Below are 18,409 nucleotides of genomic sequence, written 5' to 3'. Positions count from 1 at the left end.
TAGTTTGAGCTCTGCTCTCTTAAGAAGGCTTGACTACGGAAAGATCCACTCCCAACATAATGTGGGTATTAGTAGGACTCAGTTTCTCAGAGGTTGTTGGACAGAGGGCCTTAGTTGCTTGCTAGCTGGAGACTGCCCTTAGTTCTTTGCCATGTGACCCTCTCCAGTGTGGCAGCTTTCCTGATCAAAGTAGACAAACCAAGAAGGCAATAGAGTCTGCTACCAAGATGGAAGTTAGTCATTTAAAAATATATATAAATTTTTATTTTGAATAATTTCAAACTTACAGGACAGTTGCAAAAATAATACAAAACCTATACAGAGAACTGCGTCATACCCCCACCCAGATGCCCTGATCCACCTTTTTTAATGTTTTGCCATGTTTACCATGCCCTCCCTTTCTTCCATCCATTTATCCACCTACCCACCTACCCACATATTGGGTAAAAGGCATTTAATTAATGTACTAGAGTAATTGGAATTGTAACTTAGTTTGTCTTCATATTTGGCAACTTTTTATAAACTAATATTTCCTGGGAGAGGGACGTTATATGTAACAGCCTAGAGTAGGTTTGTTGTTGCTATTTCAGCTTGACCTCCCTATTGGGTTCTTGATAAAATCATAATAAAGACTCCAGCACTTTCTTATGTTGGCATCAGTTTAACTATGACATAACCACCTGTATATGTTTGAAAAACTCACTTATAATTTTTTTTTAGGAAGTACCTGGGATTGAACCCAGGACCTTGTACATGGGAAGCAGCACTCAACCATTGAGCTACCTCTGCTCCCCAGTGAGAGTTAGTCTTTCTCATTTGTTTGTTTTTAGGAGGTCCTGGGGATCGAAACTGGGACCTCGTAAATGGGAAGCAAGTGCTCAAACCACTTGAGCTACATCTGCTCCCCTCACTTATAATTTAAATCATCCGTACAGGTGGTAGATAATAAGAGAACCCTGAAAATATCTTTTCTTCTCCTTTTGAAGTTGTTCTTCCTTTAATGTAGAGTACAAATTTATGATGAGGTGGGAAAATACTACAGTTTCAGGTATTGATCCCTTTGAGGAATTATTTTAAGGCAGCTTTTTTTTTTTTTTTAAAAAAAGGACCTAATTGTAACTGTTAAATAAGTTAGGATTAATGCTTTACTGCTTTTGTTCCAGCTTCCCTTTAAAGTTTGATTCTGAGGTAATTTTCTATAAGTATGCTATGTTATTTTGGCTTTTTAAAAAAAATCTATATTGAGTAAGTTAATTTATCTTCATGGTTTGTTTGGTATCTCATGCCAATGAAGAAGAGTTCATAGTTTGAAAGTGATTTGGAAAGTTACTATTATGCCAGCACCAAAGGATGATGGCTGGATTGTTGTTGCTCTTTTAAAATGATTGACTATGATCTATAGTTTTCCCAGTGTGGTGTGATGCCACACCGAGGGTCATGAGTGTGTTCCTGTAGTGAGAACACTTTGGGACTGCTCACAACTGACTCTCTGTTTCATTTTTCTGAAGGATTGGAATACTTTTCTTCTGCGGTTTAATGATTTGGACTTGTGTGTATCAGAGAATGAGACATTAAAGCACCTCACGAATGACACCACAACTCTGGAAAGCACAATGACCAGCGGGCAGGCTAGGGCATCCACCCAGTCTCCCCAGGCTCTGGAAGACTCGGGCCCTGTCAACATCTCAGTTGCAATCACTCTAACCCTGGACCCACTCAAACCTTTTGGAGGCTACTCTCGCAATGTCACTCATCTGTACTCAACCATTTTAGGGCATCAAATTGGACTTTCCGGTATGTGAATGTTAGCCATTTTCTTTTCAGACTTTCTCAGGCAACAGCTACAACAAGACAGAGAGTATTAGCAGTGTGTGTTTGTGCTCATTGCACTTTTTTTTATTTTTGTGTGTCTCCTTTTGTTGAGTTTGAGCTACACCAAGTCAAGAAGAAACCATTTCTGTTAGATCTTCACTTAATAAAGTGCTTGGCATGCAGTAGGCTTTCTATAAAAGCATGCAAGTGTAAGAAACTATAAGGAGGCCCTGTTTCTGGTCCTAATGTTTACAAACAGTTTTATTCAGGTTTATCCTGTTGGAATTTGCAGTGCTTACTGTAGATATTACTATCAGTCTGCAAATTTTTGAATGCCTGCCATATGTTCAGCACTGCGCTAGCTGCCTCCTCCTTTGGAATTTTGAGATTATTGGAAAGTCAAGGATAATGTGCGTTAATATTTATCAAGCACTTAGAATAGTTCCTGCCACAAAGGAGATGCTATATAAGTGTTTGCTGAATAAAAGGAAAAATAAATACCTATAAAACACTGAGCACTGCCTTTTGACCAGTACTAAAACCGTGACAGATTGTAAGTGACTTGGGAAGGAAGAGAAGGCAGAGGAAGCTAGAATAATCAGGAAAGGCTTCATGTAGGAGGCCTGGGCTTGGAAGAGAAACCTTTGGATTTGGTAACCAAAAGCCTTTTAAAGACCTTAAAGGAACTAGGGGGTGACTGCCAGACGCCTGTTGGTCATTACAGGTGAACACTGTTCCCATGGTAACCAAGGTAAGGAGATTTCTGGGTTTTCCATGTGGCAAGCAGACCTTTTTATTCTACTACAGAGTTAGAACACCTGTGTTTTAGTTTGCGCTTCCCCACTTACCAGTCCTGTGACCTTTAAGTCTTTTTTTTTTTTTGAAGATTTATTTTATTTATTATTCCCTCCCCCTCCACCCCAGTTGTCTGTTCTCTGTGTCCATTTGCTGCGTCTTCTTTGTCTGCTTCTTTTGTCAGCGGCACGGGAATCTGTGTTTCTTTTTGTTGCGTCATCTTTTTTTTTTAAAGATTTATTTTTATTTATTTAATTCCCCTCCCCTCCCCCGGTTGTCTGTTTTCTGTGTCTATTTGCTGCGTCTTGTTTCTTTGTCCGCTTCTGTTGTCGTCAGCGGCACGGGAAGTGTGGGCGGCGCCATTTCCTCGGCAGGCTGCTCCCTCCTTCGCACTGGGCGGCTCTCCTTACGGGTGCACTCCTTGTGTGTGGGGCTCCCCTACGTGGGGGACACCCCTGTGTGGCACGGCACTCCTTGCGCGCATCAGCACTGCGCATGGGCCAGCTCCACGCGGGTCAAGGAGGCCCGGGGTTTGAACTGCGGGCCTCCCATGTGGTAGACGGACGCCCTAACCACTGGGCCAAAGTCTGTTTCCCTGTTGCGTCATCTTATGTGTCAGCTCTCTGTGTGTGCGGCGCCATTCCTGGGCAGGCTGAACTTTCTTTCGCACTGGGCGGCTCTCCTTACGGGGCGCACTCCTTGCGCATGGGGCTCCCCTACACGGGGGACACCCCTACGTGGCAGGGCACTCCTTGCGCACATCAGCACTGTGCATGGGCCAGCTCCACACGGGTCAAGGAGGCCCGGGGTTTGAACCGCGGACCTCCCATGTGGTAGACGGAGGCCCTAACCACTGGGCCAAGTCCGCTTCCCTCTTAAGTCTTTTGAACTCTGATCCTCAGTTTGCTCCTATGCCAAAGCAAGAACAGTCACGCTTCTTTGGTAAATTGTAAGTGAAATAATACTTATCGAAGCAGTGTGAAAGGGGTAAGAGTGCTCGCTGAACAAATGCTGAAACGGTGCTGATAATTCACTCAGTCCCAGCTCTCTGTCTGGATATTTCCTGGGCTCTGGCTGAAAAGCAGCTCCTCTCCATTGGCCACTTGTGGCTCTGTCAGCCAAGCAGTCCATCATGGTCTGGTTCGGGGCTACTCCTCCATCTCCTAATATATTTATTGGTCCTGAAACCCCACAAAGACAGATGTCTGGACTGATTGGTGATTCCAGAGTGGGTTTGATTTTAGTCATTCAAATCTTAGAGAGTAATAAACATATGAGTACTTGTCTTTACTCACCAAAAAACCCAATTGCTCTTTCGTAGGCAGGGAAGCTCACGAGGAGATAAATATTACCTTTACCCTGCCTACAGCTTGGAGCTCAGATGACTGTGCCCTTCACAGTCACTGTGAGCAGGTGGTGTTCACAGCCTGCATGACCCTCACAGCCACCCCTGGAGTGTTTCCTGTCACCGTGTAAGTAATTTCCTAAACTCGGTGGATGTGTGAGAGAAATGCCATTTACCACAAACATGACTGGGATGCTTCAGCAGGACATTCTCACGGTGGCTTGCATTGTATTACTTTGTAAATTTATCACTACCAGAACCTGTCTAAAGTATTATACAAGTTTAATTTGGAATTCTAAAGGTAGAACTTTATAGATTTAAGTTATCAGAAATTTAGTGCTTCAACAGGGTAGTAAAAGCATTTGGTTGTCGCTGAATGTTCTTGGGCTGCCTTTCCTTGCCACAGTAAAGACAAATAAGAGCTGATTCTAAGCCGATAAGACATATATGACCAGAAAGACCCTTAATTAAGGCACCTGGAAAATAAAGGTTTTGTTCACTTCCTCTTTCCAGAAAGTGCTATTTATTTAAAGTTTAGGCATCTAAATTGAGCTTTCTTGAAGTTTAGCCCTTAGATTTCCTGAAACATTTCTGTCAATTTTCTTAAACGAGAGTCATTGTTATCTGTCACTTTACCTTTAAATTTTCTTTGCCTCTCCTGTTTCTGTAAAAGAGGTAGTTATCTATAAATAGCTGTATGAAATACGTAAGGTGCGGCCTATTTAAAAGAATTCTATGGTGAATCCTTTTTTAATAAGAGTAATTATCCTGGGATTTATCTATTTTAGACATTTCAAGGTTTGTAGGACAAGATCAAAGAAGTTAAATATAATTTGGCATTGGTTGTCTGGTGGAGAAGTTTGCATGTAAATCTTCCAATTGTAACTAAGAATTTAGGTAATTTGAGAAAATCAACTTCAAAGGAGCAGATCCCTCTTGACCATATTACATTTGAGAGGACTGTGTATGGAATTCTGAAAGCAAAAGCCCAGACCCTGAAATGTCAAATACCTATTTCTTTTTGTTAATATTTATTAAAAATAAATAAATCAAAAGGACCTCAAACTAGAAGTATAATGGTATTTATCTCAAAGAACCTTGGTATTTCTTCTTTTCATATGTATTGCTGTACTCAGCATTGGGCATGTACTGAGGGTGGGGACACAAGTAAATGCCTTAGGCTGCTGAGCACATGTTCTTTTCCCTCTTTTCCCTGCAGGCAGCCACCACACTGTGTCCCTGACACGTACAGCAATGCCACACTCTGGTACAAGATCTTCACAACTGCCAGAGATGCCAACACAAAATATGCTCAAGATTACAATCCTTTCTGGTGTTACAAGGGGGCCATTGGAAAAGTCTATCATGCTTTAAATCCCAAGCTTACAGTGATTGTTCCAGATGTAAGTGAGAAAAGTGGTGTGTGTGTGTGTGTGTGTGTGTGTCTGGGAACTGTTAGAGAAAGCCCTGATAACCTCCTCAAATTGGCCATTCCAGCTGGGTTTGGAGACTATGTATAGTGGTGGAGACTTAGGAAAATATCTGGTTCCAGTCTTCCTTTTCTCTTTTGCTCAGCTGCTGTGTGCCAAATCTGTGGAGGTCACAGGACATGCCTGTATAGTCTTAATTAAGGATATGAGACTGACACAAGCCATTCATGGAAGAATTTTTGGTTAGGGTCAGTATGAGCAATAAAGAGTGTCATTCGGAAAAGTAGACAAAAGTAGCAGAAAGAGACAACCTTTGGCTGGATATAGAGGGCTGAGTAGGATTTGAGTTAGTAAAGATGAGAAGAGAAGAAGACATTGTAACCTGATCTAGCAGGTAGGATGCTAGCTTAGCTTCCTGCTTACACTTAAGTCCACTGGTGACAGATGACACCAATAATCTATAAATGCTCTTAACTTCTGTGTATTTCTCAGGTAGAAGTTGGTAGGTCAGTGGCCTGCAGGAGTGGCCAGTGGAGATCAGGTTGGATGGTGGTTCTAGAAGGCCCTTCCTGTCTGAGCCATTTAGACCATGTCCTGTTGGGGTGGGGGTGGGGGTCACTGCCTACCACATTTGGGCTGTGGGGGATGTGTAAAGCAGTACCTTAGGAAGACTGGTCTGCCCACCTGATGTGTGTAAATGGGAGGAAGCCTGAGGCAGAAAGACCAGGCAGGGGTTTTTCAGGATTCAAGGCTGTGATGGTGTGAAGACTGCAGAAGGAACAGAAGCATGTCAGGGATCTAACAACTGGCAGAGCCTGGGGAATGATTATGTGTGGGGTGTCAAAGAGGGATGAATCAAGGACAACCTAAACATTTTCAGCCAGGGCTTTATAAAAGGGGGAGGGGCAGAAGGAAGTGTGCTGACTCTGGGGAGAAATACTGTGCTGAGGACTTCCCAGTAGAGGTGCAGCCACGAGTTAGGGGCACAGGCTCGGACTCGGAGCCGTGCAGCTTGAGGGATCAGAGGAAGAGGATATATCCAGAGAAGAGTAGGGTCCAGGAAGGAGTGGGCAGTTTTCAGCAGGGCCAATTCAGGAACGCCACATGGTCACTTAATGAATCAGGCTGGATCATTTAGAAGACTCAAGGAGAAGCCTCCTGTTCCACCTTAAGAATTAAAGGTGATGCAAGCCTGGAGGTTGTGACTCTTGTCCCCAGAAACACAACTTGATAATATTTCAGTAACTCAGTGCAGATATTTTGGGTTTTTCTCTTCTTCAGGATGATCGTTCATTAATAAATTTGCATCTCATGCACACCAGTTACTTCCTCTTCGTGATGGTGATAACGATGTTTTGCTATGCTGTTATCAAAGGCAGACCGAGCAAATTGCGGCAAAGCAATCCTGAATTTTGTCCTGAAAAGGTGAGCTGTGAGGGGGTCTGCCCAGTATTTTGTATACAGAAAGTCCCAGTTAGTCCGTATTCCATTGTTTATGGGTGGCACCTTTTCTCCAGAGGTGTTCCTGTCTTTTTACCGGATGTGGTCTTTACCCTCAGCCTACATTATGGTGTTGGATATTCAGCCATATACCCAGGCCTTGGCTGGTCTCAGATCCCCACTGGAGAGCAGCTGAGCCTGGATAGGCTGCCCTTCCGCTTCCATCAGCATGAGAAGTCATCTCCCAGAAGGCTGATGAGGGTTAAAAACCCTTAACACAGTGGTTCCGCTAGACTTATAAATTTCTTTCCATTCCCTCACAGATAATTTTTTTTTCTTAGGTATTTAGTGCCTTCCCTGCATGATAGATACATGCAGTGGGGCTCCCTGGTCTCTGGATAAGGACTAGAACTCACTGAGGGTGCTGGGGTGGGGGTGGTCCAGTTGAGTTACCTGGGTCTTCCTGTTTGCTGACTGTTGGTCTTGTTCTCTTCTAGGTGGCTTTGGCTGAAGCCTAATCCCACATCTCCCCTTTTTTTGAGAGACTGAGAGAAGCATAATCATTGCCTGCTGAACCCAGCCTGGGCCTGGACACTCTGTGAATACATTATCTTGCAATGTTGGGTTTTTCCAGCCAAAGACATTTCAAGTGCCTGTAACTGATTTGTACATATTTATAAAAACCTATTTGGAAATTGGTCCAATGATGCACGTGCTTTGCACTGGGTGCAGCGAGAACCCTTCTGCCTCACCTGTGGACTTGGTGGGATGTTTCCACCTAGTGCTAGGAGGATTTGTGGGTCTTGCAGCATCAGAGCGGGTCCTGATGTCTTTACCAATGGCACAGGGACATTTCATTGCCGGTGGGATTGAGGTTTGTTTTGGTTCTTGTTTCGGCCCAATGTGTACAGAATGTTTGAAACCGTCTGCACCTTTGATATGATATTGCATTTCCAAAGCCACCAATCCATTTTGTGGATTTAATGTGTCTGTGGCTTAATAATCATAGTAATAACAGTTATACCTTTTTCTCCGTTTTGCTTGCAAGGAACACACCTATCTTTCTAAGTTTTTTTTGTTTGTTTTTTGGAAGAAGAGAAAATAGTCACATTTAATACTATCCTAGTTAGGACAGATTTGTGCTTTTATCTTGAGTAAAAGTTAAATATTTAAAAGTCACCCACATGGAAAGATCTAAGTTTCATTTTCTACATGACTGGTGAGAAACCTGGTCTTGTTGGGGTTGGCACAGAATGTTCCACTGCATTTTTCTCCTCTGTTGCCCCTTCCCTTCATTGCAAAAGTTAAAGCAGCTTCCTTGCTCAAAAGGGCCTAAATATTAAGTAAATGGCTCTAGAGTAGAGTAAAAATTAATTCTACTTTTTGAAATGCATATGACAGTATGGAAAGAGAATAATTGTCTAATAATGAGTTCTGAAAGTATTTCTTGCTTTTTTTTTTTTGGTGGGATGGATTTTTCTTTCTGTTTTTTTCCCCCCCATTTATTTTTATACAACTAGCATTTCTTCAGAAGGAAGATGGCAACTTGTAGATTCGGTAACTTTATAAAAACTATGCCTGTGAGACTTAAAGGAGAGCAGTTCTGATTTGCTGATCAGAGAAAACCAAAAGCATTTTCTTTTTTATAGGACATTTTGATGGTCTAGTTCCCCTAGCCCTTCTTTAAAACCTATCTTCAAAAAAGAAAAACAACTGTGCATTATCTTTTCCAGTCCTTTCTTGTTACTTATATTTGTATCCTTCATTCCTGCCTTCCTCTGCCTTCCCGCCTTCCTAGCTTTTCTAGCCTTCCTATCCTTTTTAAAAAACCTTTTAGGAGTTGAATTATTTCAAGGCCTCCCCCACATATTTTAAACACTGATTGCCTTAATAACTCATTATTGTTGATGACTGTTGTGTTCTCCCAGGCAGTTGTATAGCAGAAGGGCAATTAAAATTTTGGACTTGAACTGTCAGCACTTCTTTCTCCTAACTCTAGGTCTGAAATATATTTTCACTCAGGCATTCTTGAATGGAAAACAGTTGTGGACTTTTACTGAGGATTGTTGAAACAATCTATAGTGACTTGATGTGTTAGTGTTCCCTTTAGTACATTTCAAGCACATCAATTGTATTTGTCTACCCAGTTTTTGGTATGATATGAGTTGCTTACAAGATATGTCACTACCTTGTTAATTTAGTTTTCTCTTTAGAGATTTTGAGACCCTTATGAGAAAAGATTGAGAAAGAGCCATTGGGCTTGGCTTTTAGAAACATCATCATCACTAAGGCCATCGGATTTTAGATTTGGCTGTTAACTGAGTTAATAAAATTCCATGAAGTGGAATTATAGGAATAGATTTATAACTGGCAGAGTAATATAAAAGGAGAAAGGTGAAAAAAGTCAATTTCACTGGTTTGTTCAACCCAGCTTGTTGCTAGTATTAATTACCCTTGTTTTAATTATAGGGAATGGCTGGAATATATAGCCAGGGGGAGGAAGGAGCAGTTAGGCATGAGAAAAGGAAGTGCCAAAATTGCCTGGACAATATGACTTTTTTATGAGGCCAGGACACACATTTTAAAATCTAGAATTCACCCTTGTGGGTAATTCTCAAAGGTCTCCTAGAAACCCAGAGTCGGTCAGATGTATAAAGGCAGGTTGGGGGGCGGGGGGGAGAAGAGGCTGTGGGACCTGGCTGTAGAGGTCTTGTAACAGAAGAGACTTCCATTGACTCTCAGGAAGTCCAGGGACCTGTGCTTTCTGGGCATTCACAGACAAGGCCTGCTCCTCAGCTGTACCTTGCTGGTGGACCTCAGGAGGACAAGAAGTGTTGCAGGTGGGGCCCATTTGCCATTCGGTCTGACCCTGCACAGCCTTGTCCTCAGGAGTCTTGGACTGGAGGTCCAGTAAAAAGTCAGCAACTTACTATTAAAATGGTTGTTTCAGATCATATTGATCTCTTTCCTTTTCCTTTTGTCCTTTCACTGTATGACTTGAATCAGTTTTGATTCTATTTGTAAGTTTTTCTTGTCATTAGGACCCTGCTATTTCTGTTGCATTTCTTTGGCAGTATGTAGGGATTCAACATACTGGTTTTTCAACCCTCCTTGGGCACTGTGGGTTACGAAGGCCAGTGGATCCATTTCACTTATCTTGTTGCATGATGGTCAGTAGCTGATCTGTTACGGCATTCACTTCCAGATTAATTTTCTGTGTTTGAGATATGTGCATATGTGCATTACAGAATAAAACATCTGAATTTATTTGGTGTGTCTTGCGTCCTCTAAACCTATGGGTGTTTTCTGAGGAAAGAAAATATGTAATAAACAATTGAGGGTTTTTGGAAGGTGTCAGTTATTATCAGGATGAGGGGTGGGCGGTCTTTCCCACTCTGGTGGCCTCACCAAGCACATGGATCTTTGTACTGAGAGTGCAAGTTCTCTTGTAGTTTCCTAAATCAACAAATGATTGTGGACCTGCCCCAAATCCTGCCTGGAAGTATGTGATGCAAAGCAGTAGGGAGCATTTGAATTGTAATGGGAGACTTAAAAAAAAAGACATCCTCCTCAGTTCTGTAAACCCTTTGTGTGTAGTAAGCCTGCGTTACCAGAAGCAGACCCCTAACCCTGTCCGTCTCTTGTTACAGAGGTCCCGCGTGTCCTAGACTTCCTTGGCCAGGACAGGTCATCCTTTCCCCTTTCTATAGCTGAAGGGAGATCCTGTTCACTAATGTGGATTCTTCCTTTTATCAATGGGCCTAGACTCTGCCTGCCATCTCTCATTCCCCAGAGGTGCCAGGGCATGGGCGTCAGTCTCATGGCCCTTGTGAAATAGGAACTTGGCTGCAGGAATGTTAATACTTCAGTGGGCTTTCACCTCTTCTTGCTTCTGGAAAGGTTTGGATCCACAATACGTAGAACACTACAGTTGCAATACTCTGTGCCATTCCTGACTTGTACTCTCATGTTTGTGTGGATTATTTCACCTCATCACAGTACAGAATAAACCTGGGTATGGGGGTAGGGGCCATGAATAAGAACTCAGATCTCTGCAGCATGTGTAAAATCTGACAGTGTGTTCTCAAGTCAAGTTAAAAGCTATAAATCCGTTTTGTTTTCCTGGTGGGTTCAGTGTGCTTTACAGTTCCTCAGACTCAAGCAAGAATTACAAAAAGTGGAATGAATGCATTGACCAGAGGTCAAACTCACTATTGCCATCTTGAAGAAAACTTTCTCTGCAGCTTGGAAGTGGTGCAATTTGAAGGCACGCACGAACAGAGTTCTGGACTGAGGCATTCCATGCATGGGTGGGGTCATAGGCCCTGGTGCTCAGCGTCTGTGTTCCAGGGACCTTGGCGCATTGCTGGGTGGAGATGGAGTTCTGCAGGGACTTTTCTCCTTCCTCCAGGTTGCTGCCAGCATGACCCCAGAGGGGGCTGGGCCAGAAGCTACATAGGAAGTTCCTCCTTCAGTGACTGGTAAGGGAGTTCTCAGAACTGAAGCATAGCATGGTGAGCATGAGGCCAGACACCAGCTCCTACAAGCTGTGCAAGTTTGGCCGGGTAACATAACCAGTCTGGGCCTTGGTTTCCGCCTCTGTAAAATAAGGATGCTCACAGTACCCACTGTGATACAGTGAGGATTCAGGAAGTTAATACAGGGTGCTTAGAACAGTATCTGGCACTCAATAAATGTTAACTATTACAACAAAGTGGTGAGGGGAGGTGTCCAAGAGTGTGGCTCTGGTGACCATTGGGTAGATGAGAGATCTAAGAAGGTAAAGAGGATCTCCCTTAAGATTTACTCTTCCCATGGATTTTTATCCATTGAGTACATGTGAACTGATCTGAAAGGATGTGTATATAACAGATTTTGTGAAATGATAATCTCCCTTACTACCTATGTACAAACTAATACTGTTTTAAATTTTAGTCTCTCCTATTTAATTGTAAGACAGGGCTTGACTAAATTGATCACAGGCCCCACTAATGGGCCTGGGCTTGCAAAACCAGTGATTCTAGATAATCTATGAGATCCCTTTCAACTGAGAGATATATGAGTCCTAATGCCAAGATTCTAGCTATCAAGAATTAGTTTTCAAGCCAGGCATTGAAGGATTTAATACTACATGACTTCTCTGGTATGAATTAAGCAAATCAAGCTCTCTCAGCCAGAGACTGAAAGATAGGCTTACAGGAAATGGGGGGTGGGGGAGGAGAAGGAAGTGAATCAATGCCCACATGGGTGAAATCTATGATAAAGTGGAGGTAAGTAGTTGTGCACTGAAGGGAGAAGACGGGGTCATAGGAATACTATTGGGTTGGGCTTTGCAGGCTTGAGGGGGGCTAGGGTTGGGAGGATGCGTCAAATGATCTACGGAATTGGGGGGAGGGTTGGGGCAGAGCAAGTGAACATGGGAGATTGTTGGGTATGTGGTTGGAACTATAATGTTGAGAAAACTTGAGAAAATATAATAAGGCAGGCTGTATTAGAGTTCTCCAGGGAAACAACAAGGGATATCTGTCGAAAGTAAGGGATTTATCAGAGTCTCTCATGCACCCGTGGGGATGCACAAGTCTAGCTTCTGCAGGCAGGCTGCAACCAGGAGCTCTGATGAAAGTCCAATGAAGATTCTTGATGAGTTCTGGGAGATGTTGGCTGTCCAAAGACGAGCCGGGAAATTCTCAATGCTGGAATCACTTCCCCTTTTAAGGGATTCAACTGATTGGGTTAAGTGTCACTCACTGCTGATGGCAGTCTCCCTGAGTGATGTAATTATAACTATCTATGATTTACCACTGCAGTAAAGTCAATGGTGAGTAAAGTCCATCAATGCCCTTGTATTACAGTTAGCCCAGTGCTTGCTTGACCAAATAACTGGGCACAGTTACCTGGCTGAGTTGACACAATAGCCTAACCATCAAAAGGGCTTACTGGTTTAAGGTGTTTTACGGGGGCATCCCGCACAGAGTGCATGTGGGACAGACTTCTAGGGAGTGTGTGAGTGCTCATTATGTCATAGTGTATTGTATCAGTGAGTGGAGACCCATACAATGAGTGGGAAGGTGCTATATATCCACATCCTGGGGAGGCCCGATTTTCTCAAACAGAGGGGAGGGTGTCTCTCGAGAGCATGGGTGGCTCCCAATCGGGGAAGACAGACTAATGTGTTAAGCCCTCAGCATTGTTGCAAGTATCTAGCAATATTGTCCAAGCAGTGAAGCATGGTCATCACTGGGGCCCTGAGGGGTGGGGTGAGAGGAATAAAATAGTTGGAAGAGGGGGTAACTGGGGGGGCAGTGGAGGTGTTCTACATGATCCTGCAATGATGGATACAGGCCATGTTAAACTTCACCAAAATTTTATAAAAGTGTATAGTCTAAAATGTCAACCATAATGTAACCAAAAATTTATCAAAGTGTACAGTCTAAAATGTAAACCATAATTAAAACCATAATGGAACCATGGTTGGTAGCTATGTTTCAATATCTGTATATCAGTTGCAGCAAATGTAACATCCACATGTAAAAAGATTATTGCTGGGTAAAAGGGTTTGATGTTGGATATATGGGAGTCCCCTATATTCTGTATGTGACTTTACTGTGACCTAAAACATTTTTGAAGACATTAAAAAAAAAATGTACACACTGAGGAAGAAATGGAAGAGATTGACTTTCCACTATACATACAGGGCAACACCTATTACAGTGATGAAAGGCAAAACATCAAAAACACTTATTTTTCATTTTTAATACCCTAATTTATGTTGTAGTTTTTCTAAATTATTATGTATTCTATTTCTAATCTTTATACCTATCATTACTATTCCATTTTCCTATCAATTGAATTTGGCAATATATTAGACTTCATTTTTGAAGATATTTTGGGTCACAGAGGGTCTCAACTATGGCAGGGGAGGAGCACTAATGGGGGGTGTCATTGATGGGGGATGCATGGGTGGGAGGGAGTTCTCCAGGGCATGCATATAAGGTATACACCTTATAAATGTTTGTATGTTCATTGGGTATTGACATAATGGGTAGAGTTTCACGTGACAACTGAGGGAGTGCTGAGTTCCCATTCTGGGGAACTCTGTCGTACTCCCCAGTGGAGGAGCAACAGTCCCCCAAGTGCAAGGACAAAGGCCAGTGAAGAAGGATGGTCCAGTGATGGGTCCTTGATACTGATGACTATGCTTAGGAGCCTGTGTGCTGGAAATTTCAACTAGACCTAGAGCTGCAAGGTACCTAAGAGTTAACCTCCTGAGAGCCTCCATGTTGCTCAAATATGGCCACTCTCAAGCCAGACTTAGCATGTAAATGCATTACCTTCCCCTCACCGTGGGACATGACTCCTGGGGATGAGCCTCTGGCACCGAGAGATTTCCACCAAGCACCAGCTGGTGATGCAACTAGAAAAAGACATTGAATAAAAAGGGGAAATGGTAAAGACAAATGAGTTTATATGGCTAAGAGACTTCAAAGTGAGTTGGGAGGTCAGCAGAGGGGTTGCACTTATACCCATCTCAGCAGGATCTCAGAGACAGCCAAAGTAGATATAACACCAACTAGTGGTGCTCCTGAGCACTATGGAGACACCCAGGTCCTATGGTCATGACAGACAACTCTGGAGTTCAGTGCCATGCCAGTGGGCCCTACTTTAGAATTTGTGCTCCTGAGTGTGATGGAGTTGGACTCAGATGTGACCTCTTTACTTATGCCTCTTCTGTCATTTTTATTGAACCTGTTAGTGCTGGGGTTGGTGTATGCTTGGGAGACTTGAATCTCTGGGCTGACTATGTACTGGCTAGGCCCCAAACTTCAGTGGTGTTGCAGCGCCTACTCTCCGGTTCATTGGACTTGCCCATGTTGACTAACGGAGGTGGGGACGGTCAACCACCACACCAGGAAACCAAGAGTCTACAACTGCAAGCAGGAGAATCACATGCATCAGCCATGTGGGGATCTAAGCTCCTTCTCGAGTTAGAGGCAGAGTGGGCATCTCCATCCCAGGGTCCTCAGGATGGAGAAATAAAATATGGATTAGAGTGGACTTACTGGTATTCTACTATAGATTTACTGTGACTCTAGCAATGGAACTGTATCGTTGATGTGGATACGTGGCCACGCGAGTTGCTGAGGGCAGGGAGAGAGAAGAGGTATGATATAGGGGCGTTTTTGGGACTTGGAGTTGTCGTGAATGATATTGCAGGGACAGAGGCAGGACATCATGTATCTTGCCAAAACCCACTGAATGGACTGGGAGAGAGTGTAAACTACAACATAAACTATAATCCATGCTGTGTAGCAGTGCTCCAAAGTATTCATCAAATGCAATGAATGTGCCACACTGATGAAAGAATTTGGTGATGTGGGAGGAGGAGGTGAGGTTGGGAGTGGGGGTATATGGGATCCTCTTATATTTTTTAATGTAATATTTTATATGATTTATGTATCTTTAAAAAATAAAAAGTCTATTTAAAAAATTTAGTTTTCTCCTAAGAGAATACGGCGTAGGCCTCAGGTTATTTGGACAATTTAACCCAAAACGTGGATATCAGAACAAAGCATTCCATTTATATCAACAATATAAATGACAAAATTAAAAAAGAATTGAAGTGATCTCCGTATGCCTTGTCTTCTCAGTTTGGACCTGTGGTAGATGTTGTAGTTTTAAAGACTATGAAGGTGAGGGGACAGGCCTTCGTTATATGTAAGAAACTGGGCTCATCCACAAATGCGTTGAGGCAGTTAGAAGGATCTCCATTTTATGGTAAACCAATGCGAATCCAGTATGTGAAAATAGATTCTGATATACCTAAAATGCATGGCACATTTACTGACAAAAAAAGCCAGAACCGTGAAACAGATGCAACAACTGCAAACAAAAAGCCTGATCTGGGAACACCAAATTCAGCTAACACCCAAGAAAATACAACACCAAATCCTCAGGTTCCTGATTACCCTCCAAACCATATTTTCTTCCTTAATAATTTACCAGAAGAAACTAATGAGATAATGTTATCCATGCTGTTTAAATCAGTTCCCTGGTTTCAGGGAGTTCATTTGGTACCTAGAAGACATGACATGGCTTTTGTTGAATTTGAAAATGATGGCAGCTCCAAGGGTGCTTCACAAGGATTTAAGGTCACATCATCCCATGCCATGAAGGTCACCTATGCCAAGAAATAACATTTGTGACAGTCTTTTTTGAAGGTCTTATTTACAGTGTTTGTTTTGATATTATTTGGTTAGACCATTTTGAATAGTTGGGGATGGGGCATAATGAAAGCAGAATTTTAATGAAAGACTTCAAAAAATTATCTAGTCTTTCTTTAGCTATACTGAGCTGTGAAATACAAAGGCCTTAATTTTTTACAATAAATTTTTATTTGTATTTTATATCTCATGCTTTATTTTATTGGTCCATTGCCCTATCAAATGCTTTTTTTAATCTAGAACACATCTTCAGATATATAAAACTATGCTATAAGATGCTTTTCTAGTGTTATTTTAGGACAGCTAATGGTATAGAAACATTGAACTATTTTAATAAAAGCAAAGGAGAATTAGGTAACAGAAGCTAGTAAAATACTGTTGTATTAATGGTAAAAATGATCATTCTTGATAGTAGAAGAAAATGAGACCTGGGCAGGATTTAGATTTTATCTTTGTATCCCTCTAAGAAATAAGCATAGTATTTTGGTAGTAGTAGGCATTTCATGAATCTTTAAGTTCAGTGTTTATTTGAATAAAGGATATTTAGGAATTAAAAAAAAAAAGAATTAGTTTTGTCATTTCAGGCAAAGTTACGGTCTCTCCAGGATTCAGAACTTTGAGCCTTACATCTTGAAATCACATTTTGACAAGATCTTTATTTTAAAGATGAAGCAGCCATTATTCTGAAAAGACCAAAAACAAAACGGCACACAGAAGAGACTGGGATAGATACCCCTAGTTGATATCTTTATGCCTTTAAATGCTGTCTCCATCCCAGCCTCAACGGTTCATTACTCTGCTACCCCTTCGTCTCCAGTCCTGGCCCTCAGATCACATCCTGGATCTGGAAAACCCTCCTCAGAAGCACCTGACTTGACCCTTCTGCCCCCTGCTCGTCAACAAAATCTTGATGCATACCTTGCATCGCATCCACCGGCATGGGGCTGGATCCCTGGCTTCATCTATGCAGAACATGGGAAAGTCACCTCCTGTGCCCTGAGGGGGTGATTCCATAGCACAGTGGCTCCCAATGGGACCCCTCTTCCTCGGGTCCTGAGCACCCATTCCAGCTCTGCCCAGTTGCTTTCCTTCCACAGTAGTTCTGGGGAAGCTGCAGATCACCCTTGGAAACATTCGAGCAGAATTTAGGCCATGCTTCAGGCACCTAGGACCTTTGTTAGCACCTTGTTCTCAACCCAGTTAGTCCCAACATCTCTTTTTTAATGACTAACTTTCCTGAAAAATACCAACACACACAACCAAAAAAAGAAAAGAAAAAGAGCTCCCTGGGAACTAAAGAAGAAATAAAAGTACATTAACATATAATGGACTCCTGTGTATTTCACTAAGTAAATACTTGGGCATGACTAGCCTGGGGTTAGCCCATGGTGGGAATAGGTGCTTGCACCTGCATGAGGATTGCTGTGAGTGGGACAGCTCTACATGCAGGGTGCCAAGGCAATGGGGCTGCTAGAGAGGGGAGCCTTGTTGGTAAGTTTCTCAAGCAAACAAAGGACAATCTTCCCTCAATTTAGTCAAACTCCTGGAAAATACATGTTTTGTCAAAACTGAAAAAAAAAAATACATTGTACAAAGTTGAGGTAAATTCCAGGCTCAGGTAATTATAAGCCTTTTTCATCTACACATGAATGTTGGGTATGACACTGCAAAGCCACGTGAGATTTGATGAATCTTTGACTGTCCTGTGCTTGTTCAATCTCTTTTCCTGTTATTGTGATGACCAAAAAATGTCCCCCTAATTTCCAAAATGCCCCCTAAGGGGTAGCATCACCCTGTCAAGAACCAGCACTCCAGCATGTTTACCCCATGCATTCTGCCCCAGACTGGAAGGTTTTGGATGCCTCACCTTTTAGCTTCCAACCAATCTGGGCACTTAGGAGAAGCTGTCATCTCCCAGCCCCTACAAGCCGTGTCCACTGGCCTGTGACTCATGACTCTTCCCCACTGGTTCGCCTGACCATGGCCCACCTCTCAAGATGATGCTGCGAGCTGGGGAGATGCTGCCCTGACTCCAGCTTCAGAGAGGGAATCTGCCTCCTTCCCTGAGGCAGTCCATCGGCACTGAGCTGTGCCACCAGGCTCAAGGAAGTCCAGGTTTCATCCAGGCAGACACTGGGGCTGGGAGACAGGTGGCGGACTTCCTCTCCCCATCCCTCTCCCTGCATGAACCCCTTTTCCCCCAAATCAAAAAGCCTGCTAACATCGACCCTGCTGGTCCCTGAAGGTGAACTTCACATGCCCACCACTGTTGAAGATGATGGCTCAGTCCCAGCACTGGGCAACCAGCTGCCTTTTGAAATATTAGGGACACTTACCACCCCATCCTGCAACCACTTCTTCTGTCT

At 42.9% G+C, this 18,409-nt stretch overlaps 1 protein-coding gene and 1 pseudogene across 3 annotated transcripts in view; both read left to right on the top strand.

The window, feature by feature from the left end:
• Positions 1-10,089, top strand: part of TMEM248 (transmembrane protein 248) — a 49,815-nt gene extending 39,726 nt beyond the window's left edge. For all 3 annotated transcript variants that reach the window (XM_058285984.1, XM_004460701.5, XM_023589460.3), the window contains exons 3-7: positions 1,509-1,794; positions 3,929-4,079; positions 5,172-5,355; positions 6,664-6,807; positions 7,320-10,089. In XM_058285984.1, the coding sequence (XP_058141967.1) occupies positions 1,509-1,794; positions 3,929-4,079; positions 5,172-5,355; positions 6,664-6,807; positions 7,320-7,340 (786 nt within the window). In that variant the 3' untranslated portion in view covers positions 7,341-10,089. The remainder of the gene's footprint in view (positions 1-1,508; positions 1,795-3,928; positions 4,080-5,171; positions 5,356-6,663; positions 6,808-7,319) is intronic.
• Positions 10,090-12,065: 1,976 nt separating this feature from the next.
• Positions 12,066-16,016, top strand: LOC101446985 (U2 small nuclear ribonucleoprotein B'' pseudogene; annotated as a pseudogene).
• Positions 16,017-18,409: the final 2,393 nt, after the last annotated feature.

This window comes from Dasypus novemcinctus, chromosome 23 (assembly GCF_030445035.2).
Source record: "Dasypus novemcinctus isolate mDasNov1 chromosome 23, mDasNov1.1.hap2, whole genome shotgun sequence".
Classification (NCBI taxonomy): domain Eukaryota; kingdom Metazoa; phylum Chordata; class Mammalia; order Cingulata; family Dasypodidae; genus Dasypus; species Dasypus novemcinctus.
Note: the sequence above shows the minus strand (reverse complement) of the source record. Positions and strands in the feature narration are given on the sequence as shown.